The following is a 24,024-nucleotide window of genomic DNA, read 5'->3' as shown; positions in this document are numbered from 1 at the left end:
ACAGATGCAACACTTCTACTGCTGAGGACTCCTGGCTGGTTCAATTACTAATGGTTCAAGTCTCTATTTTAGATTCAGCCTGATTCTTCAAAGGACAAGGGGGTTTCAGGGAAAAAGCTATGTCACTGCAGCTTTCTAAAGCCATACAGGTAACTTGTGAAAGTTGACTTTGGGGTGGTAGTTTCCCTGAGAGCTGGCACTCCAAGCATGACAGGTTTCTTCTCGAAGCCAGCCACGTGGTACCAAAGAGGAGAGAGAGAGACTTGATTAAAGGCTTCTTGCTACCTAGCTCAGTGGGGGTGGCGAGTGTCAGGTTCAAGGGAAACCTGTCACTGAAGTAGCAAATCCGGCTGGATATTTAAGCAGACCCCTAAACAGTTTATGGAAGGAAATAGACAAAGTTAATGGACACAGGCTTTGTACAGAAAGGAGGGCACCAGGAAGGGGAGATGAGGGCTGGATGGAAAAATGTGGTTTTTTTTCCTGTTTTGGCAAAAATTTGTTTTGATGGAAATTTTTTGACTAGCTCTAGTGAAGACCCAGGTGTGGAAATGACTGATGGCAGGGAAGAGATGAACCTCTTTCCAGCAATTATACATTCATGTTAGAATATTAAATAAAGACCAGGAAAGAATCTGCAATCCCATTTTTATTAGCTTCAAATCAAGAATAGGTTTTATTTTTTCAGTAATTTAATTTTTGTACATCTGTTGCAAAAAAACCTGTGCACATAAACAGTTTGGTAAGAAGGAAAGTACAAGAATCAGTTTCATTATTTAATGTTTTCCAAGATGACATTTCACTGTACTGTACCGTATTCCTATATATTCTTCACCAAGAATACAGAGAGAACCTTCCATTCCAGTGTACAACTTGACAAACATATTGGAACAGTGCAGCTGAAAGAGGTTTTAGCTTGTTTCCAGCATTGCATTTCCTGTGTTAGTAGTGTATGAAATGGCTTTCACCCTATTTGCACTTGGGGATAGCATCTAGATCAGATGCCCCTTCTAGGCAATTGTTTATTTGATTAATAATGGCAACTTTAGTGAAAGGGAACATTTTTGCAATAGCCTAAAAGAAGGATACTTAATCCTGGTCTACATTAGCACTTCCTGGGAAGTCTCCCTCTGGTGCAAACCCCTGGGTGGTAACAATGATGGGTGCACTAGTGCAAAGCATGCAGGATTAAATAACATGATGGTAAAAATGCCAATGGCCTGTCTGTACTAAGGCTGCCATCATTACTAGGGCAAGGGTGGGTGATTTCCTGAAAAGTGTGAGTGTAGACACAGCTTTAGTGTGCTAGAGCCCTTTCCAGTGAGGTGCAGGGTGTTCTCAGCTCCCCCTGCACTGGAAGGGAACTGGGGTAATTCTGCACCATATAGAAACAAGCTAGGAATGGAAAACTAAACATGAAAAAAGAAGAATATATCTCGTAGGTATCAAATTATTCAGTGAAAAGGGAAAATAGACGAAGGCACAATTTTGATTTACTTTTCCTTAAAGCTGCAATTCATACTTCTGGCACCACAATCACATAGTGCCTCATGGGCTTACCAAAGAGAGACAGAAATACTTAAAAGCAGCAACAACAATAAAAAATAAAGGAAAAGAAATCAAGAGGCAGGCAATAGCACCTCCAAGATGTGGTGCACCACCAGTTGTAACTATGTAATTAGATCTTACCGAGATTTTTTTACATTACTGTAAATTATGACCAAAATTTTCAAATGTCTAGTGACTGGGAGATCTCTTAAATGGGATTTCAGGAAGTGCTGAACACCCACCTTCTGAAAATCAGGCCCCTGAAAAGTGTACCAGGTTGGGCCCCCAAAAGCACTAGTCTTTTCTGAAATGGCAACAGGCACTAAATGTACAGAAGGGACTGAGAAGGGGGCATATGCTTCTGTGGCCTTATCAGTATGTTAACTAGCATCCCTTCAGGCATATAAATCCATCTATTTTACAGCTAAAATGCACCACAGTTCAGGAAAAATGTAAACAATGGATGGCATGTGAGCATCAGGAAAAGTCTACTTAACGGCAAAAGCAAGCTTCCTGCAGTACCAGGGGCATTAAACAGCATGCTCCACAGACATACTACTGCGGGGGGGGGGGGGGGGGGGTTACACATTCAGCATTTAATGCTGTCTTTAAACTACACAGCACCAGGATTTTTAGGCTTCTGGGGTTTGATCTCGCAAAGCGCTCAGTGACTTCAGCTTCCATTGACCTCAGCTCAGCACCTTGCAGATCAGTGCTTTAGTGTTTTGGGAATACAAATAATGATCCATTTGGATGAAATTCGCCCATGTAGAGGGCTGGGACAAAGTGTAGGCACCACTGAAATCCTAATTAAATTCCTACTTTAGTGGGACTTAAGCCCTCCAGATAGGACCTGGGTAGTGCCTAGGCCTTGCACTGGCCCTTTCTACAGGGGTGAATTTCGTGGTACAGTAAAGGAGTGGGGTTATGAAAGGAGATGGATATTTCCAGAAAATAAATCTCTATTTTCTGGCCATTTCCACCAGTTTTTCTATGTTGTACTTGTTCTGTGTCTCCTTAACATTCCATCCCACAGCATTTCCCTTTAATATTAGCATGTGTCTAATGGCTGCAGTTGAAGGTAGGGAGATGAGAGGTCTTTTCTATTGCTCCAATTCTCTTCTGCCATTTCAAGTTTCCCTTTACTTTTTGGCAGGCTTTGTATCTGCTGACAGCAGCCGCATTGCTTTTCATCTCTATGCAAATTACTATCGCAATAACCTAGTTCCAGAACAAAGTGCAATGTCAATAAGTAGCTGCTTTGTACACCCTAAGTTGCTGCCATCCCATGATTCACCATAATAGCTGCTCCTCTCCCCATTTCTTTTGTCTCACAGCTCTTGGGAGTTTGCATGAGGCTCTGGGAGCTTGTTGATATCAGAGTTCTGAATCAGCTGGTAAAGAAATTCCACTTGTTTCTCATACCCCTCAGTTGAGATCCTCTCATTCAACCCATGGATTCTGTTAAAGTAAGAATAATATTTTTTCATTACAACATGCATCAGCCACCTACATGGGAACTGCAAACCCAGTCCAGGCTGCTGATTCCCCAGTTCTCTTTATAAAGGCTCAGGAATGTCAGGACATAAGTAGGAAACAGTGCGACACAAATAAAAATCTACAGAACAATGCACTCCAAGCAAGATCTTTTCCTGAGGCCAGCATAAATGGCTTACTGATTCTAAGGCCAGAGCACACTGGGTAAGACCATGGAGTGGGTAGAAAGAGCAGGGAAGTGGAAGTATAGCAGGCACTGTAGATCCCTGCACTGACATACCAGAGGCCCTTTGAGTCAGAGGGCAGAACAGCTAACGGTATTTCTGCTCCTATTTCAGTTCCACTTGCGTGGAAAATAAAATTGATGCACTAGCTAGTGAACCAACTCCTAGCATGGTTAATGCTTTTGTATTCACATAACTCCCAGCTTTAAACAGTTAATCAAGTGAGAGTACCATGTTTGTGTTGGCATGTGGACATGCATATTAAACAAGGGCTTCACACTAGAACCAAACCTTTCAGAACCCTGAATTGTATTTCTGATCCAGCCAACCTTGCAAGTTCAGCTGTCCCGCTGGAAGGGATGTTTGAACCAGGTCCTGTCTACATTTTAAATAGAGATGAACTGGGGCTAACTCTCTCCCACAGCAGTTCTCATCCATTATGTGTGCAGCACCCAACTCTGCAAGAAATGGGTGGCTTCTGTGATTCTGAGGCACCCGTATAGCCACACCATGGTATACAAAGTTGGGTTTCATTCTCTAGGCCAGCACATGCTAATTTTCTTTCTATAGTCCCTTTAGCATTCCCCCCACAAGCAGAATATAATACCTGGGTAAATCGTCCGGTTTAAAGACCAGTGGGTTAAATCGATAAATGGCATCTGTGAGCTTAGTGAAGTGCCGGCTGTCTGTGTTTCCAATACAAATACCTGGAAAACAAACCCACAGGTCAGGTTGTCTCAGCACAAGTGAAACCAATTAGCTGTCAAGGAAAAAGGCTTGGCTGATGTAGCATTTCTACACTTTGAAAACTTAAACTCCTTTTGAAAACAAATTATTGTTCCCATGTCAGCACAGGAAATAAAGAATGCTGGAACTCTTTCAGCAACGAGAGGAGCTGAGCACCACAGCTCATTGGCTTCAAGGGGAGTTGTGGTGCCCAGCACCTGTCAGGATCAGGCTCTTATTCTTCTATGTGTCAATTTCAAACTTAAGTCCCTATCCCATAAGCTGTGTAGCACCAGCGTAGAACAGCTTGCATGATAAGGACTTTAGATAGTCAGGTACAGCACAGAAGACGAAAGATGGTTTTGCCAGTCATGGAAGTGCAAACTGAAAAGCTAAAATGAGAAGACCTCCCCTGCTACCCATTACATCCCTGAAGAGATTCCCTGGGGTGTTTTGAAGGGAGACTCAATTCAAAGTTCATTGTTTCTGCCAGTTTCCTGTTTGCTTTTTCTATTTCTACCGTAGCTCACCACACACACACACACTTTAAAGCAGAGAGATGGAACCTAACAGAAGAGGGAACAACAGCTGTTTCCAGAGGTGGAGGGATACACAGAAATGGAAACAAAGCAACTGAGGATGGTGGGGGGCTCACAGGAATGTGGAAGTATAAGAGGAAACAATAATCATCATGTGTTTGTGCTTACCTGGAGCTATGTTGCTGACATCGGGGAAAACATCCAGTAGGGTTCTTTGGAAAATCTGGACTCCAAAGGCATGATTATCCCAGGGGCTGATAGGGAGTGGGTCAAAGGCTTCCTGTAGGTGCATCTTTACTCTGTCATCAGCAATAGTGTTTTTGACTATCTCTAGCACCTATGAACACACCCAGAGGAGCAAATAAGCAAAGGCAATAAGAGTTTTCCTTGTCGATGTCTGTGTAGGTGCCAGTTTCAAAGTTTGCCTTGTAAATCAAGTGCCAGCTATGGCTCCAAATGAAAACATACAATCAGGACAGGGACCATGTAGTGGCCTCTTGGTGGAAGTCCGTTTTCCTCTTACACAATACGCTCCTGGCATTAAACGTCGAAGTACTTCCAAGACAATCACTTATGGGTCAGTGCCTCAAAAGGCCTTCCTTAACCCCTACAGTATAAAAGGGCACCACTGTGTAGCTGGATCAGTCAAGTGAATGGAATACAAAAAAAGCTTTCAGTATGATTGTCCAGAGAGAGAGAGGATTGATATTATTCATAAATAATAGGCTATGTTAGACCTACTCAAGTGTGAGAGATCAGGTCACCTTCTAGTGGCTACAACTGTCAGATGATAAGCCTTAATACTATTACATAAGCATGTATGGTCCATGGCAAGATTCCCAAACCACGGATCACCATGTACCACTGGTAGCATGTGAGCTCGATGTTTCATCAATTCACTTCACAACTTTTTTAAGGCGGTGGTATGTAAACCAATGAAGTGTGGGAGCCACTTGTCTATGGGTTACTCTGAAGCAAGAGTGACTCCCAAAGGCTGCTTAATATAGCTGCAGGTCTACATTTCATAGAGGGCGTCCTTCAGAAGCCGGGCTGTCTCCTGTCCTCCTCCATATTTAGAAGATAGTGTTTAGAATCCAAAGTGAGTCTTCAAAAAGAGTCCTGTAAAACAAGCCACTGAGGATCTCTCTCATTGATACTGCATTCATTACTGTGATATTTGGCACATATAACAAACATTAAAGCAAACAACTGGCCCAAAGGGACAATCTCCCCTGGTTACAGGCCCAAATAAAGAAAAAGACACAATGGACACATGCACCTTATACTATGTGCTCAAAGGGGAAAAAAACAAAACAAAACCTTTGATGAATTTGGCTCTGGCAACTGCAAATTGCAGAACACTTCCGTCCCCTAGACTCTAAACTTGGGGACAGACAATGAGAGCTTTCTGATGGAAAAGACCTGCTACAACAGGGGATAAGGTATTCTCAGATGGCCAGATGTCATTACACTTAGAGATTTACAGAAGACAACCAGTAGCTTGACTTGCACCTGGAAGCATAAAGGAAGCCAGCACAGAGCACAGATATTACATGCTCACATCTGCAAAATGCAGGCAGGCAATTTTGCACTACATGAACCTTCTAAGGAACCCTACGTAGAATGTATTACAACTGCGCAGTCTGGAGGTTGCAGAGGCAAGATCGACAACAGAGAGGAAAGCTTGCAAACTCCGGACCAGTCAACAACTGTCTATTTCAAAGGTATAGGAAAGTTCAGTAAATGACATGTCAGGGACAAATGTCATGATGGAAAAAAAAAGGTGAACAAAAATGTAACATGCAGACATTACCTCTTCAACCTTTTGTGATGGGTGGATCCGAAAATTCACAGTTGCTTTTGCGGAAGGTGGGATGACATTGGACTAGGGAAAAAGGAGATTCAAACAATACAGAGAAAGCCATAAGCAGAGTCAAAGGCCAATCACAGAACCGCCACTGTAATATTACATCATCCTGATATGCACTGCTATCAGAAAGGTTAAACTACTGCTCATGCAGTTCCAGAGCTCACTGTTTAAGGCCTCCACCAGCTCCGATTGAAATAAATGTCCAAACCTTCCCCCATTTGATCGCTGTAAACATTAGCCATTTTCAACACAGGTAGTTATATAAGGAATAGGCACTTTTCATTTAGAATTTTTTCTCTGTGTGAGAAAGGGCTTGGCATAGTTTTTTTTAAATAATAACTTCATTTTATCTGATGTCACTCTTCCAAAAAATCCTCCTTTATAGCTGAGTCCATTTCCTCAAAGCACACCAGACATGACCCATGTATATCACTTAACAGCATAAGTACAGATACGGAATTCCTGTTTTCTTCGAAATATATTTTATACTTTGTTAAGTATGCAAGTTACACAGTCTTTGAACACACAGACTAAAAAAGCAAAGCAAACAACATGTTATTTCTCTTCTCACCACTCAGTGTCACTGTTTACCTATTATATCTTGACAGGTTTCAGAGTAGCAGCCGTGTTAGTCTGTGTCCGCAAAAAGAAAAGGAGTACTTGTGGCACCTTAGAGACTTTTCTATTATATCTTGTTTTCTAGACAAGTGATCCTTTTCAGTAAAGATTTCCTTTGAGGAATGCACCAAGTAGCCAAACTATTAATTAAGAGCTGCAATTCTCAAGCTTTCTGGGTAACTGCACCTATTTATCAGGTTAAGATCTTGACTGTACCAGCCAGAACCTGCTGCCTCTCACTCTGCTGTGCTTGCTCTAACTCACTGTGGAGTTTAGGGATATCAGTCTTGTGATCATGGGACAAAGGTCCCATCTATAGTAGGAAGTTGTCCTGTTGCTGAAAATGGGTGGTCCAAAGTCTCAATCACACTTCGTGTAATAGGATTGAAAATGTTTTTTATCCTATCTACATTAGCACTTAAACCATTTTCAGCACCAGTTTTGAAAGAACTGGATAGCACATATGGTCATCAATGAAACAATTTTCTATTGTAAACCCTAAGGTTTGAACTGGGCTATACTTTCAGATGGAGTGAGATTGGCAAAGCATGAAGGCCCAGTATAGAGGCTGAGTTTAAAATTAAGTGTAGGAGGAGACTAGAAAACCATTCATAGTGGTACATCTAGCAGTATGTGGGAACCGCCATTCTAAATAATACAGGGGTTCTCCTCACGCTATGTAGAGGAATCATCAAATGCACACATGAAGCTACCTTGATTCCTGCATTAAACATGGTGATTGCTGTGGTGGTCCGAATCAAGGCATTAGTGGAGGGCTTCTGCTCGAAAATTCTGCATGAAAATAAGTTTTTAAAAGGAGTTTTGTACTTATAAAAGATATAAATGACAAAAGTTAGAATTAAATTGATTAGACCACTCTATGAATTAACAGAGCAGCTACAGTATATTTCAATTAGTAATTAAAGCAAGGTAAATGCTTTACAGTCTGATAAACTGAGAAACAGGATGGCTGATTTCCAGGGAAGATCAGGCTTATTGGCAAGAAAGCTAGAGGACTAAAGTTTCTAAGTGGACATTGGTTCCCATATTTCATGGGGGCAGAGGCTGGGAGTGTGGAAGAGGAGATGTGTTCCCTTACCTGCTGATGATAGGTGAGAACAGCCACAGGTTGGTCATGATGAGATTGAGAGGAAAACGGAACTACGTGGCAAGAGAAAACAAAAATACACCAATTATCAAAATTCCAGCTTTCGAGACTAAAGTGATGTCACTACTCAGTGCAGAACACAGGGTTAAAGGATCACTGCTATGTACAGTATGAGAGGGATGCTGCAAAGGGAGAACTATTGCACTTAAGCTTTGAATTCTCCTTTCCGAGTTAAATGATTTTAACAGAGACTAGGAAACCCCCCTCAGTAATTTACGTCTGGGGCTACTTTTAATTTATTCATATTAATTATGTAAAACTCGAGACCGAAGCTACCTTACCTCTGAAGCCAAGTGCTCAAGGATCATCATTTCTGGCCCATGGCCAAACAGGTTGGGCATGGGATTCTGCTCCAACCTACAACACGCAAATAAGCATGAGAAAAAAAACCCCTCATTCTACGTTACTGCAGAAAACAGGGGCTGCATTTTTATTCATGGATTTTGCCAAGAGCATGAAATGCAGCCACATCTCTCTTAGCTCACAAATCAAGGAGAACAACTTCACTATGGATGAAGAGTCTCATCCTGTCATCTCATCTCATTCCTGTCTCATCCAAAGATATTCTTTTGGGGAGGATGAAGAGATAGCCAAGGTTGGCTCCCAATGAGAAGGAAGGGACAGTAAGGAGATGTGGAAATCGATAAAAATGGTAGGCCAAAAAGATAGCAAGTCTCTCTTTATTTCAGGCAGTTCTATAAAACAACACCCTTGCCCCCATCAATCTATTCTGTATCCATTGGGACAGAGAGGCTGAGAAGCAGGAGCACTATCTTGTACCAGAGTCTACAGGAAATAACATTTTGATACCACATCATGTTTATTTGCCCGCATAGATATCATCTGTAGGCAGCAGATACAGTCAAGAAAGATTCTTGGAGAGAAATTCTGGCAACAAACAAAAGGAAGGAATAAAAATAGCTTCATGTCACCTTTGCAGATATCCAAATTCTGGGGCTACTAAGTGACATTTAGGCCCCTGGTGTAAGTCTGAGTAGCCTTGATGATGCTCTAATTTATGCCTGGCTTTTTAAGGTCCCTAGGGACCATTCCAGGAACTGCGACTAGCTGGAGTGCAGAGGTGCTCCAGCCATGCCCTCTTCCCCTGACCACAACCCCTCTACCAGGGGTTGCATATCAGCACTTATCTGAGCCATAAGCTTCAGTTTTAAACATCCTCAGAGAGGTACAATATCTAGTGCTGAGTTCAAGTGTGTTTAAGGAGATTTTGCATGACAGTCTTAGGTCTGTTACACAGCCAGGTAAACTCTCACCTGGACAACGCTGCTGCAAGAATACCAATACTCGTCTCCTTAGGAGGTGCAGAGGAATGACCTTGCTCTTTTTCCACGCTGAAGTTCGCTGTAATTGCACCCTTCTCTGTGATAGCTATTCTGATGAACGAGAAATAACTTCATCAAGCCGATTCCAAATATTACATAACTGGAGTTCTTCAGCCTCCACAGATTGTAGACAAAGGGAGCTGACACGCTTATTTTTTAGAACCAGATAAAAATACTCTAACAGCAGCAGCAACAACAAAAAGCATTTAAAGCCACACCTGAGTGGTAGAAGCATTGGTGTCTTGGCTTTTTCTCCAGATTTCACATCACACAACTAACACACTTGCTCTGGCACAGCTGCAGTATCCTACTTGTGACAGCACTGCTGAGAGACTGAAAGTAAGTGCACTCGGAAGAGTCTTTGCTTATGTGTTGGACCACAGCTGCAGTATAGTTGACAGACCAAGTGTCTTAAAAATAAATGTCATTTAAGTATAACAAGACAGTTTCATGGTAATTAAAAGGAATTAATGATTACAAACACCTCTGTGGAGGTTGACAATAGGAAATATTATCCTATTCAGTGTTAACCTTAAACAATAGCATTTTAAATTTAGTTTGATGTCAAGGGCCAATTGCTGTCTTATTAATTCTAAACTGCAATCATATTTCAAAATATAGGTATCATACTTTCCATTGGGAGACTGGCCCATGCACTTATCAATTTTATATGCTCCCACAGCCAACACTAAGATTATGGGGTTCTCTTTTTGACTACAGTTCTGCATGAAAACTAGAATGCTCCCCACAAAAACTAAATTGCAGCTTTGGAGAAGGAAATGGATTTGTAAAACTGAAACACCTATACGCAGTCAGGTCTGATCCTTCTACCAACAATGTCTGATAGTGCCCGTGTTCATCACATTTGTTTTGTCATCAAGTTCTTTATATCACAATTCCAGATTCTGTTAGCACCAGGTTGTCTTTTTCCTGCTTTTTATAACAACAAATAAATGAGACTGACTCATCACAGGGCTTCCTAAATTAACCTTCAGGTGAGATTTCAGTGAGGCCACTGAGGGATCCCAGGTCTTCAGAGGACTGTCTACCACAGAGGGAAAGGGACAGAATTCATAACTCAACAGATTACCCCATTTCCTCATTCTTTCCTACTCAAGATAAAGGGTCACCATTGTATTTCCTCAGAAAAGGTATGAATCAAGATTACAAGCTGCATGCCAAAGACAAACTTTTGTTTTGAAACACTTCACAGCTACATCAGGGTCGCTATCTAAGATGACCAAAGAGAAACAGTATTGATTGCATGTCCCATCCTGCCATTTGCACAACTAGCAAATGGCAGTCAGGAGGCTGAAACACTGATTGCCACAACGGTGAACCAGCCTCAGGTTCTGCTGCCAAAACCTCAACTACACACCAAAGTTACTAAATTTTTATCTAAAGAAAAAAAAAATAAAATCCATGGGCAGCTATAAACAAAAGCCTAGAAGACAGCTACGTATAAATATGGGCATCTCCATCCTCAGCCCTGTGACTCAGCTGCAACCTAGCCAAACTCACTTACTCAAGTAAACAAGGAGGTATAACAGAAGTGTGATACAGTGATTGGTGGGATGAAAACCTTAGGGTGGGTTTCCCAGCCAAGTGCTCCATGCATTAGCTAAGGATGCCCAATGTTTGCAACACTGAGAGCTGCAATGAAAATCTGACAGGAGCCTAAGAGCCACACACAAATGTATGTAAGTATGTAAATATACTTAATTCTTAAACATACACACAACCCGAACATTTGCTTGTATTTATATTTACACTGAGATGAACAGAAACGGCAATCAAATTACCAGCAATAAAACCCTGTAGTTCATCAGCTGTCTTCACCAAGGAAGAAAAGGGCAGCTGCAGGCCACATTTTAAGATGCCATAGAGGGCCTTTATGTTGAATTATGGACACCCCTGAATTAGTCCAAACTAGAAGACTCTCTCATACTTACCCATAAAGCCAGGGATCAGGCTCATTGTGTTAAATTCTCTTCTTTCCTTACTTACACTGCTACTGGCTTCTTTATTCCCTCCAAGAACCCATCTAAGATAACGCTTCCCTCATCTAGCAGGAAAGAAAGCTTCACTCCTCTAGCTTCCAGCAGAGCTGCAATCTTCATTGCTCCCTTACGACCTGATACCTATGAGAGTCCAAATCAGAGGAATTGCCATGCTGAATTGCACAAGCAGTCCATCTAGTATAGTATCTGACAGAGACCAGTGCTACATGAGAAAGGTGCAAGAAACCTCAGAGTGAGCAATTATGAAATAACCTGTCCATAAAGTGAAGTTTCTTTCTAACCCCCATCAATTAGTGGTTGCTTATGCTCTGAAGCAGGAGAGTTTACATCCAGTCTAATATAACTGAAGATGTTCTCATTATTCATGAGAAGCCTCAATGCTACCTCACAGCAATGAGCACTATATCTTAATTAGACATTGTTTAAAAAGGTATTTAATTTTATCATTTCTTGTCTTTCAATTTTACTGAATGCCCTTCGTCTTTATAAGAATGGGTAATTCTGCTACCCTATCATTCTCTATTTCTAGCCCTATGTCATTAAAGAAGACTCTGTTAGATAACACTGTTCACCTGCAACAGTCAAAAACATCTTAACCTGGACTTTCACATTTCACTCATACACTGTACTTTTTATGTCTGACAGCCCTAGAAAAGCCATACCAAAGAACAGTATGGATTTACCCTTTTCCTCTCTTTCCTGACGTCCAGGTCACTGAGAGCTGAACTGTCACTATATACCTATTACTGCAATGCTCTAAAGTTGATTTAGTCAAGTACAAGGACAATGCAGGCAACTGGCTATCCAAGAATCAAGCTGCTGTTATAGGAGGAAACGAGACAGAGAGACAGACAAGAGAAATACCTCTTCATCATGTCCAATGCCAATATAGAAAGACCTGCGAGGTCTGTAGTCTCTTCTCAGCAGGAATTCTAGAGCTTGCAGAATACCCTGTGGAACAAACGCAGCATGTTAGTCACTGTGTCCTTTTGCTCTCTGAGATTGCAAAGAAGAGCTACTTCATATGGCGAAGAACGTGAAGATGTAAAGGAAATCCGGTACTTTCACAGTCCTCAAGCAGACTTCATTCTTTTAACTATTTCAGGGTGCTTTTTTTTACTCCACCTAGTTGGTGATAATCATATTCTTTTGCAAAACACAATCCAACAGACTTAATAATCCTTAAGACTCAGTGTGTTATATAATATTATAATAAATATATAAAACAGTATGGGCTTGATCCTACTCTTACTGGAGGCCAAGGCAAACTCCAACTGGCTTCAAAGGGAGCATGATCGGGGTCTCTATGTCTGAAACCCCCCCCCCACTTAACTGAGCCTTTAAATTGCATCTAGACTGCATATGGTATAGCTCTCACTAGTTTTAGCAAATCCATTACTTTAATGAGAATTAACTTTTTATACAAAAACATTACTAAGGAAGAAAGAAGAGAAAAATAAGAACAGTGGGGATGAATTTTGTAATCTGTTAACACTTGTGTTTTTTTCCAGTCTCATCTATTTTTTTTTTCTTCCTAAACTGTGGTCATTGTCTAATTAGCAGTGGATAGTTTATATTTCTGATGTCTTGCCAGCATCCATTGTGCCTCAGACATTGCAATGGTTAATTTTGATGTAGTTGTTTCTGGGATTATTACTGCCATTCTCAATAGCTAACTAGTTCCAAAACAGAAGTTCTCAAATCACAAAACTATGAGATTGTTAATTCTTTACCCATCAGACCCTGAGCAAAAACATTCCTTAGAGCTTTTCATCATTCTGAAATGAGGTGACGGAGAAGACATACTATAGCAGAATTTTTGTTGTCCACTGTTCCTCGTCCATAGATGAAACCGTCAAGTTCCTTAGCAGAGAAAGGAGGGACATGCCACCCCTCTTGAGAAGCTGGGACTACATCCATGTGTGCAAGCAGCATGTAGGGCATGAGCTGGGGGTCAGAACCCTGGACAGTGAAGAGATGGCTGTATCCCCCAATGATCTCATGTTGAATGAACTTGGTAGAAAATACAGCAGGAAAGACTGTTTAAAAATAAATTCAAAAGAAGAGGGAAATATACAAAGGAGAAAAATCAGCAAGGTCTTTTCTATTCCACCACCAAAATTATCGGGAATATGACATGAACCTGTTAGCGGAATTTTGCCACTGACTTTAATAGAAGCATGGTCGATAGTGAATTTTAACACGGATGGCAATAAGACTACAAAGCTTGAGACGTTGCAGGCAGCAACTGTGCAAGCTTCCCTTAAACAGTGTTACCAAACTGTCCCAATCTGCAGTGGAAACCTTCACTAAAGCTGTCTCCCTTGGCAAAAACAGGACCTGCAATTCACCACCACTTCAGCTGTGTTGGACAATGGAACCTTCAGACAGGCTTAGGCTTTTTTATCACAAGGTTCTCTAACTCTCTTCAGAGCAGGGTCATGACATGGTAGTAAAAAGACACCTATGCCCTGTCTATGCTACAGTTTCTACCATCAGTGGAGATACACCACAGTTGAACTGCAGGACCCATTTTGGCCCCTATGATAATCCATTCCTCTTTTGAGAAAAATCAAGATAAAAAGTGCTACACCAAACAAAGTACTATTCCATTACATTCAGAATCTAAACCTTCTACTCAACTTGTTGCCAACCTCCTGCCCTTTTATTAACAATACGTAGGAACGTAAATTCTGTACCTTTTTGAATATAATTCCCAAATTCTGCCAAGGCTGTTGTATTTTGGTCCTCTGGAGAGAAGGAAACTGTTTGAATTTTGATGGCACCTTAAATGAAAATATGAAGTAGAGGATTTTTGGCAATGATGTCAATCAGTCTGACAGTCATTTTAACTGATTTGAGCCAGTAAGGAAGAGGGAGCACTAATTTATTTAGTATGGCAAAGGGACATCTCAAGATGTACAACTGCAGAATGCAGACAAACTGTGTTTTGTATGTCAGTGGGATGAGGTATTAGAAAAGACTGTCAATGGGAGGAAACAAAGGCTGCAGGTGTGTGGAATTCTGGTTCCAGTTAAGACAAGACTATCTGCTGTGGGAAAGCATAATTCATTTATTGACCGGTTTCAGCTTTGCAGTACATTCATTTGGCAGACTCTAAAACATTTATACAGCTTTCTGGGCATTTTTCTCCCTATCATCCACTGCAAATATGGTGCAGTCATATGGATGCACCCACTTCTTATCGTCTCTCTTCTATAAACTTAATATTATGTTTATGAACAAGGGATGAGGAATGGGCCAACCAACAACAACAATAGCATCTTGTATTTACAGATCATCTTTGAACGCAAAGTGCTTTATAAACTAAAACAGCTATACTGCTCTGAGACACCCAGGCCCCTGGTTGGGGAATCCTTCAATATCCTCTCCTCCTTTTTCATTAATATCTACATTGGACCACTCAGCAAGATTGTCAGAGACAGGTGTCACCGATACACATATGATACTCAGGTGCATGCGTCTTCCACTATCTCCAAGACACATCTCCAGGTTTTGATTAGGATATCTGTTGGGGTCAAAGTATATGACTGCAAATGTAAATATACCAGGTATTTTGAGACAGGCACTGGTGTCATCCAGTGCTAAAGAATCTTAACTGTTAACAAGAAATGAATTATACAGAGAAGCTACTAAAACAATATTATTCCCTTCTTTCATTTGTCAACAGAAGAAAAACCCCAGTTTGTTTTTTTTTTAAAAATGATTTTCAATCTTTTTGTTCTGCAGCTTTTCTTCCTTCCCTACAACCCATAGCATGTACTTTCTGCAGTGTCATGGAAGCAGGGCGGGGAGGGATGTGCCTTATGGAGATAAAGGGAGGTTGTCAGTTTCAGGGGGGTGTCAGCTGCCTCAGTTGCTGGAGGGCAGTCAGTGGAGGGGTGTCAGAGCTTGAGGATGGGTTAGTGGTTTCCTTGGGAACATGTCAGTGTCTGAAAAGAGGTGCTGGGAGGGGAGCAGGCCAATGTCTAAGCAAGCAATAAAGGGCTGAATAGATGCTTAAAAGTAAAGTGACACAATGGGAAGAAGATGCTAGTGGGGGGGCAGTGTCAGTTGAGGGAGCGCTAATGCTCAAGCAATTTCTGTCTGTGGGTGTCTGTGCCTGAGGGTGCATGGTACACGTGGGAGAGAAGTGTGCACTGAGGAAATTCTGCCTGGGACACCAGACTAGAAAGGTCAGTGCCCTGGGGGTCTCGGTAAATGGATGGCGTTAGGAGCTGATGAGGAGGCATCAGTACTTAAGGGATTTCTGGGGGCTCAGTGTCTTCAGGACAGGTTCGGTCCCTAGAGAATTCAGCTGAAGGATGAGTCCTGGGTGGAGGGGGGTTTCAGAGCACTCACTCTCAAGAGGGCCCATGGATGGGGTCTTAGCCTAAAAGGAAATGCAGGGAGGCAGCCTGGTAGAAGTTGCTTGGGAGAGGGTCATGATGGAGTTTTGGTGGCCAGAGGAGGTGCAGTTAGGGAATGTAACTTTAGGGATCCAAGGGGGTGTACTCCTTAGCAGAGATGGAGTTCTGGGGTCCCAGGCGGGGAGGCGCTTAGGCAAGAACGGGCAGGGGCTGAAAATGGTCTGTCATCAGGGGGATCAATCAGGGATGGGAGGAGGTATTTGGGATGGGATTATAATCTCCAGGATTTGTCAAGGGGTGGAGGTGGTTCTGTTGGTGGGCGCCTGCTGGGGATTGGGGTTTTGCCCCAGATATTTGGGGATTGGGGTTTTGCCCCAGATATTTTGTGTGTGTGTAAGTAAGGTGGGCAAGGGGTGTCTGTGGAAAGATTTAATCTGGGAGCATGAGTTCTTGGAAGCAGTATTAGTTCGGGGAATCCCTGGAGGGGGATTCTGGGAGTGAGAGGTTGTCTGGTGGGAAAATTAGTCTGGGGTGGAGGGCCCCCGGGGTGGGGGTTAGTCAGGGGCAGTTCCCCCTGGAGATCAGACGGATTAGTTTGAGGGTGTCCCCCCAGGGGTGGAGGTTAGTTGGGGGCTGGGGAGGGTTGTCGGGGGGTACCCCCCAAGGGTGGAGATTAGTTGGAGGTGGGGGGGCTGGCAGGGGGTACCCCCCGAGGGTGGAGGTTAGTTGGGGGTTGGGGGGGCTGGCAGGGGGTACCCCCCGAGGGTGGAGGTTGCCTGGGGGTACCCCCGGGGTGGGGGTTAGTCAGGGGCAGTTCCCCCTGGAGATCAGAAGAATTAGTCTGAGGGTGTCCCCCCAGGGGTGGAGGTTAGTTGGGGGCTGGGGGGGGTTGTCAGGGGGTACCCCCCGAGGGTGGAGGTTAGTTGGGGGCTGGGGGGGGTCGGTGGGGGGTACCCCCCGAGGGTGGAGGTTACTTGGGGGCTGGGGGGGTCGGCGGGGGGTACCCCCCGAGGGTGGAGGTTGGCTGGGGGTACCCCCGGGGTGGGGGGTTAGTCAGGGGCAGTTCCCCCTGGAGATCAGAAGAATTAGTCTGAGGGTGTCCCCCCAGGGGTGGAGGTTAGTTGGGGGCTGGGGGGGGTTGTCAGGGGGTACCCCCCGAGGGTGGAGGTTAGTTGGGGGCTGGGGGGGGTCGGCGGGGGGTACCCCCCGAGGGTGGAGGTTAGTTGGGGGCTGGGGGGGGTCGGCGGGGGGTACCCCCCGAGGGTGGAGGTTGGCTGGGGGATAACGGGGGTCTGGCTGGGGGTACCCCCGGGGTGGGGGTGGGTTGGGGGCCAGGGAGTCCCAGGGGTGGGGGGGGTTGGCCTGGGGCTCCGGGGGGGCCTGGGCGCTGCCCCGGCGATGGGGTCTGAGGGGTCCCGGCCCCTTCACCTCTCAGCGCCTCCTTCAGCTCCTGCCTGTCGCGGGGGCTGAGCTCGAAGCCCAGCGCGGCCCGGCGCCCCCAGAACCGCGGGCCCAGCGGCGGCGGCGGGCGGAGGACGTAGGCCCGCCCCAGCACCACGGCCAGCAGGGCCAGCGCCACCCCGCACAGCCCCCGGCAGGCGGCCCAGGCCGCCCCGCGCAGCCGCCCCGCCATGCCGCTCCGCTCGCCTCGCGCGCCGCCCGCCAATCACCAGCCCCCAACTCAGAGACTCCGGCCAATCGGAGGCTTCGTTCGGCCTTCGCTGCAAGGCCTGCTGGGAGTTGCAGTTCCCTGGCTCTGACAGCTGTTTCCGGAAGCTTGAGCGCTCACGTGGCTTGCCCAGAGCAGGGGGCTGGAGGCCGGGTTCTTGGGGCCTGTTCCCAGCCCCGGGCAGAGTGTGGGGCCCACCCCAGGGGCTGGGGTCTGTCTCTGCTGGCTCCCTTTGAGACCTCAGGCAGATCACTTCACAAAATGCATCCGATGAAGTGAGCTGTAGCTCACGAAAGCTTCTGCTCTAATAAATTTGTTAGTCTCTAAGGTGCCACAAGTACTGCTTTTCACTTCACCTGAGTATCCCCATGTGTAAAATGGCAATCATACCTACTCCCCAGGGATGTTTTGAAGCTTAATTAATCACACTGTTTAATAGACACCAGGATCTGCAAGTGAACACCACCATAGAAGTGTATAAATTTCGTATGCCTAAGTCATGTTACATGCGTTGTGTTTATTGCTGCCATTAGCAGCAGGAGGGCAAGATCTGTTCTCTAAAAAAACTCAGTTCACATTCACATAAGCACAATTGCAGTGTACCTCTTGTTGGGGAAGGCAGACCAGGAAATCCTGCGATGGCATTAACACTATTTCTAAAATGAGAGAATTCTTGAGGAAAAGGAGCACCCTTTGCTGATAAATAGCCATGTGATTTATATAGGAGAGTGATGTAGCCTGGATTCTATAAGAGTAATTCATTCTGCAAAGGTGTAGAAGCATACAGAAACTCTAGGACAACACTGGGAAAATACATTAACTATAGGCATGCATAAAGCTTTTATCACCATAGTACCAAGTAGAATTGGCATAAGGGTTCTGGGAAAGTGTACTCCCAAATCAGTAGATAAAGCATATGATCTGTCACATATTGTTTATTATCAAAAAAAGAAGAACCAAACCAATATTAAATTAAATAAATTACACAAACATTTTGAGCTTGTTATGCATCATGCAAGTATCAAATAAAGTTTCAAAGTAATTACATATTAATATCACTAGACTTTCAGAGGCATAAAAGGTCATTGGAACTTTAGAATTTACCACCCCAATGGACTCTCTTTCTGAGTTTCTCTAGTTCCCTGGTCAAGATACTCTGGAAATGAAGCTTTCTGAGCTAGCCACATCTTTGCTTTGAAAGAAAAATGCAAGTCATGCTAACTTGTCATTCTGTTTTGTTCAGATTGGTGAATGTCGCCTTTGCAACTAATGTTCTGGGACCCATAGATTGTCAGGGTTCTGCATCTAAAACATTTGTGCTACTCAGTAGCAAAATGGTGACAGGAGTTATGCCTTCAAAAATACCATCTGTCAGCTACTGAGAGCTGCATTTGTCACCAGAATTGGCACTGGGCTACAGAAACCAAGTATCCCTCTACCTGAGACTTCAAGGTGGCAGAGTATGTAATTATTGCCACTACTTTCATGGCATCATTCTTGACATCCCATCCATCATGCTGCTGGGAACTGCAAAGGAATCAATACATACTTTGCACAGGGATCTGTCGCTCTGAGGTTTCCTGTATTTGAACTGATACTTTGGCTGTCAGGCCTATGGGACTGTGAACTGAACGTTTAGCAGACACACTCTGATTCCTGAATTGCAATTAGGAATATCACTAATTTAAAGTGAGGTCACCACAGAGCTTTTATTATAATGAAAAAGCCCCTTGTTCCATTACACCAAGCTGTTTGTTTATTCTGATCTTAGCTTGTAGGACATGACAGTCCCAGCAAAATTGTGATTGTCTCACTAAGGTCAGAGTGAGAAGTAACCTTTTTTTAGTGTTCTCCCAACTAAAGAAAACTGTACTTCTATTTGTTTAATAATTTTCTCCTGCAGCATGTAATCAGAGACTGAGGTAGAGCAATGGTGACTTAATTAATGAGATGCCACACAAAACCCAGGCAGCTCTGATGTTATAACATGGAATGTTTGTCTAGCCTGGATGAATCATGCAGCTCTATTTTCATTGCAAGTGGGGCATCATTTGTCTGGGAGCCACAGTACAGCTGCATTTTCTTTCCCTGATAATGTTATCTCAAAGACCCTTTTATCAGGGTGGTTTAAGAGTGTTACAGCGGAAGGTTTAAAATCCAGACAAAAAACTGCTTTCATCAGAACTTTAAAAATATCATAGAAAAAATTCTGCTCATCTTAATTTTTGCAAAATTGTTTTTCACAAAACCTGAATTTGGGGCCTAAATGTACGAATAAGTGTCCCTTTAATCCTCAACATACTGTATTTTTCAGCGTTTACATATACTTTAAATGTATTTCCTCTAGTCATAGGCTTCAGAGAATCAATATGGGGATGAAAGGAAGGAACTATAACAGAAAACTAAAATAGCAATAGTTATTAGCATCACTCACACTTTTATATATAAAAGTATTAGGATTTTTTTAAAAAAAATTTAAAAGATCTCATCTGTCTATGGGTTATCGAGTCAGGCTTGTTTGCCCGAGAGGTAGATAGTCCTGGTAGCATCAGTTTGTGGTGATTTTTATTCAAATTCACATAGCGCATGAGGGACCAGACACCATAGCAATCCCAGCAGATGAGCTTTCTCTTGTCACTTAGGTGATTACCTAAAATCTCTTCAGCTTGAAGCTCCAAGCTTGGAGAGGTTAGTGCTGCGTATCACAAGAGCTGTTGACTCCTGGCATACCCAAAATATGCTCAGACTTTAATTATACTGCTCCTGAGTTATAGCATCATCAAGAACCATTGGATGTATGCACTGAGCTGAAGGGTCTCTCTCTCCCTGTCCCTGAATTTGCTAGGGATGGGCACACTGGTTAAGAAAACCTGCTCACCCTGAAACACTTTCCTATTTCTAGAGCTGAATCTAAACTGAACTTTTTCGCAATGTCCAGATACTGAGAATAGGAAGAGGAAGTATCAAAATACCACAGGAATACCTGCTCTCATGATATTCCCAGGTTAAAGGCCTAACCTAAAGCCTGTTAAAGTAAAAGGCAAGATTCTCCTTGATTTCAGTAGGCTTTGAATCAGGCCCTAATTCTGCCGGTGCTTTGAATAAGCTTTATTTTAACTACCCAAACTATTAGGAAGGCCAGTGTGTGAATATAACTCCCACTAGAGCTGGTAGGAGCTCTTGGTCATGTGAGCTGAGGGTGGCTAATATCTAAAAATAGCCTGAGCATATAATATAGAATGCAGTATTACTCCCATGCAGTGGTACCAAGGATTTTAGGGTAACAGAAAATACAGCACTGGCTCAGTAAATGGTACCTGGTAATAGACAGGAAAGCGCAGGAGGGCCTGTAGGGTAATAGAGAATATAGAGGTGACTTTGGGCAGCAACCCCAAGAAATTCACAGGCTTAAATTCAGTGTGCAGATTCTCAAAAAGTCAGTGCACATTTTAAAATATTATCACCATGCAAACCTGCGTCACTGCATCTTGAGAGGGTTACTTGTGGTTATGAATCAAAGCCAGGAAAGGCTTGTAAATTTCCTTATATTTCACCTCATTGGAAAAAGGAAGGAAAATAAAGGTGATGCCTGTGTTATGCAATCCTTATGACTGGGTATGTGAGTGGGTTCTGGAGGAGGAGAGACAGAGATAGGGTTGACAATGATGACTGATATTAATAATCCTTCTACCTAAAGGCACTTCCCATTAAATTGCTCTTCTACATGTAGATGAACGTTATTTCCTGAGTTCCTGCTTCTTTTGTGTTCTGCTACCTGCTCCAAGAGTCCATTGCTCTGAATTCCACACACAGAGGGAAAGAGGAGAGAGGAAGCCAGGAGGAGAGGTGTGACGGCCCCTCGCCTCACAACCTCACTGCTACCCCGGGCTGGAAGCACAGAAAGGCTGCTCTGCGCACCATTCAGACAGGGGAAACTTCTTCATAAAGGAATACGTGAGAATAGTCAGTTCTGGAGGCTTTGCCGGCACTTTAACATTCCCCCAGGCACTTACAGCGCTGTCTGGACCTCCGAATGGAACATGGTTCCAAACATCTCCTAAAGGGACAACAAGATGGGTTTGGTTAGAATGGTACCAATGACTTTCACATGTTGGTGTCCAACCTCACAGCCACTGCACTTGATCTCCATTTCTGTATCCAGCTTTTCACCTTCTTCATTTCCTCTTGCGCTTTACACCTCAAGAGGGAAGGTTATTGGCATTGTGGCTACCTGGTTCACAGGATTTCCTTTGCATTGTTCCTTAAGAGGCTGAAAGGGTCAATTTTCCAATGACTGTCTTTCTTGGGCTAGACCCTGAATGGATGCAAACAGTGCAGCCCCATAAAAGTCAATGGAGCTATGCCGATCTACACCAGCTGAGTACTTGGACCGAGATCTAGTGATAGGCCTCATGCTCCACACTCTCCAAACTCTGGAGGCCTTCAGGATCTGAACTTTGTGGCACAGGCCCATCTCCAATATGAACCCAGGAGTTCCTGTACTGGAATCGACCAACAGCCCATCTAACCCGGTATCCTGTGACACTGCCCAGTGCCCGATGTTTCAGAGGAAGACATAAACCATCCACCACAGTGTGTAATACCATACCATGTAGGGTGAGGGTTTCTTCCTGTCCTCCCCACCCCCAAGCTTTTGCATTTAAGCCTGAGGACTGTTAGTCCACCAGCGTCCAGGCACATGACAGATAAAAAGCAGCAGACACAGCAACAAAAGACAAACGAGTCTCTCTTCAGAAGAAGGACAGTCTTATAGTTAAGCGCTAGACTGGGAGTCAGGAGATCCGGGCTCAGTTCCTGCTGCTGCCACAGACTGACCTCCCTGTGTGACCTTAGGCCTCTCACTTCATCACTCTGTGCCTCAGCCTCCCATCTGCAAACTGCATAACACCGCTCCCTCTCGCCCACCCTTGGTCTGTCTCATCTATAGTGTTCTAAGTTCTATGGGGCAGAGGCTTATTATGTGTATGTACAGCTCCCAGCATAATGGGGCATCAGTCTTAGTTGGGGCAGCTGGGTGCTACCACAATACAAAGTGATTCCTGGTCCTATTCCTCACCTCCTCCAAGTTCTTGAATTCTGCACTGCTTTCATCCACAGATTCATCATACATGGAGAGCTCTGTCTGACTTGGTCTCTGCATGGGAAGAAGTCAAAATCAATGATTAGCAGGCACAGGACTGAAAAGGATAAAACTGTAGCTAACCCAAGAACAGCCTATGAAGTTGCCCTATATAATTTGGAAGCACAGATTGTTATTGGACATGGGTCTGGACCAAAACATCAGACCCAAAACCAGTAAAGTGGATACAGAACATGATTGGGCAAGTGTATTGGTCCTGATTTGCATTTACACTAGGGCTGAACTACACCACTTTGGCATTATATTTACATTCACAGCCTCTTTGTGGCCCCTTTTGGCTGTGAAGATGGTATAAAGAGGTATTAATGTAAATGAGAATCAGACCTATTGCCTTTTGGCTCTTCTTTAAAAAAAACACCCATATTTGTTCCAGTGTGAAACTACCTTTTTGAAGTAAAGTAACTGGAATCTGGGGCCCAACTGAGTTAACACTGACCCTGTAAGACACCCCCTGCCCGCCCCAACATTTAGATTCAACAAACAAAACTAAAAAAGAGTCAGTTGTTTCCTTGTCCTAAATCTCAGTGGGAGCCAGGTGGTTTCACCTTCAGCAAATCTCTTAAAAAGCAAATAATTGCTGTGCAGCAGTGATAAGGTCTTGCCTAGTGTCAGCCCAAGGTTGGGGCGGCAGAAGTTTTATCAGGTGTAGCAATGCAAATAAGTGGGCTGGGAGCAGTCCAGGGCTGTGAGCAGCTAGTTACAGTGTAGGCAAGGGAGAGGTCAGACCACAGTTCCCTTGTTCAGGGAATAGTGAACTGCAAGACTGGTGTTCAGAAGTGGTCACTTAAAGCTGTGTGAGCCACTCTGTCTGTGTTGGTTCATATACAAGCGTTCATCACTGTGGTGTCTGATGATTGCACAGCTCAGTGTCTATCTGTGAGTGTTGCTGATGCCCTCATCAGCACCACAGATGCTATACTTAAAATTCCAACTGTCCTGCGGTTCCCTGGGACATCGCTGAGTAGCCAGGAAAAAAGACACATTCCCTTCCTGCAAGTGACACGGGATGTCAGGGAGCCAGAAATAGAGGAACAAAGTATGAGCCAGATCCTCAGCTGGTGTGAGCTGGCATTGCTCAACTGACTTCAGTGCTAATTTACACCAGCTAAGGATTTGGCCCTTTCAATATGGCTATTGCTAACAGATATTGAGCACACTTTCCCCAATCAGACAGGCCTTGCCCCTTTCCCCAGGCCAGTGCTCGGGTGACCATATTTCCCAAAGAAAAATGGGACACTCTACAGGGCTGGCATCGCCCCTTGTCCCCTCA

The 24,024-nt window shown here is 43.9% G+C and overlaps 2 protein-coding genes across 2 annotated transcripts in view; both read right to left on the bottom strand.

The window, feature by feature from the left end:
• Nucleotides 1–652: 652 nt before the first annotated feature.
• Nucleotides 653–17,572, bottom strand: PM20D1 (peptidase M20 domain containing 1). Its single transcript, XM_038379712.2, has 13 exons — nucleotides 17,353–17,572; nucleotides 14,254–14,340; nucleotides 13,361–13,593; nucleotides 12,419–12,505; nucleotides 11,541–11,674; nucleotides 9,465–9,584; nucleotides 8,472–8,547; nucleotides 8,122–8,183; nucleotides 7,736–7,814; nucleotides 6,348–6,419; nucleotides 4,703–4,871; nucleotides 3,877–3,976; nucleotides 653–3,009 (listed from the first exon to the last, which is right to left on the bottom strand). The coding sequence occupies exons 1-13, from the start codon at nucleotides 17,555–17,557 to the stop codon at nucleotides 2,880–2,882; spliced, it is 1,554 nt and encodes a 517-aa protein (XP_038235640.1). The 5' UTR covers nucleotides 17,558–17,572; the 3' UTR covers nucleotides 653–2,879.
• Nucleotides 17,573–18,512: 940 nt separating this feature from the next.
• SLC26A9 (solute carrier family 26 member 9) overlaps nucleotides 18,513–24,024 on the bottom strand; it is a 45,034-nt gene continuing 39,522 nt past the window's right edge. The window contains exons 20-21 of the mRNA XM_038379710.1: nucleotides 22,671–22,748; nucleotides 18,513–21,650 (exon numbers count right to left, since the gene is read on the bottom strand). Coding sequence (XP_038235638.1) covers nucleotides 21,603–21,650; nucleotides 22,671–22,748 — 126 coding nt within the window. The 3' untranslated portion in view covers nucleotides 18,513–21,602. The remainder of the gene's footprint in view (nucleotides 21,651–22,670; nucleotides 22,749–24,024) is intronic.

The sequence above is a fragment of the Dermochelys coriacea genome, chromosome 21 (genome assembly GCF_009764565.3).
Source record: "Dermochelys coriacea isolate rDerCor1 chromosome 21, rDerCor1.pri.v4, whole genome shotgun sequence".
NCBI classification, from domain to species: domain Eukaryota; kingdom Metazoa; phylum Chordata; order Testudines; family Dermochelyidae; genus Dermochelys; species Dermochelys coriacea.
The sequence above is the reverse complement of the archived record's forward strand: the minus strand, read 5'-3'. Positions and strand labels throughout refer to the sequence as shown.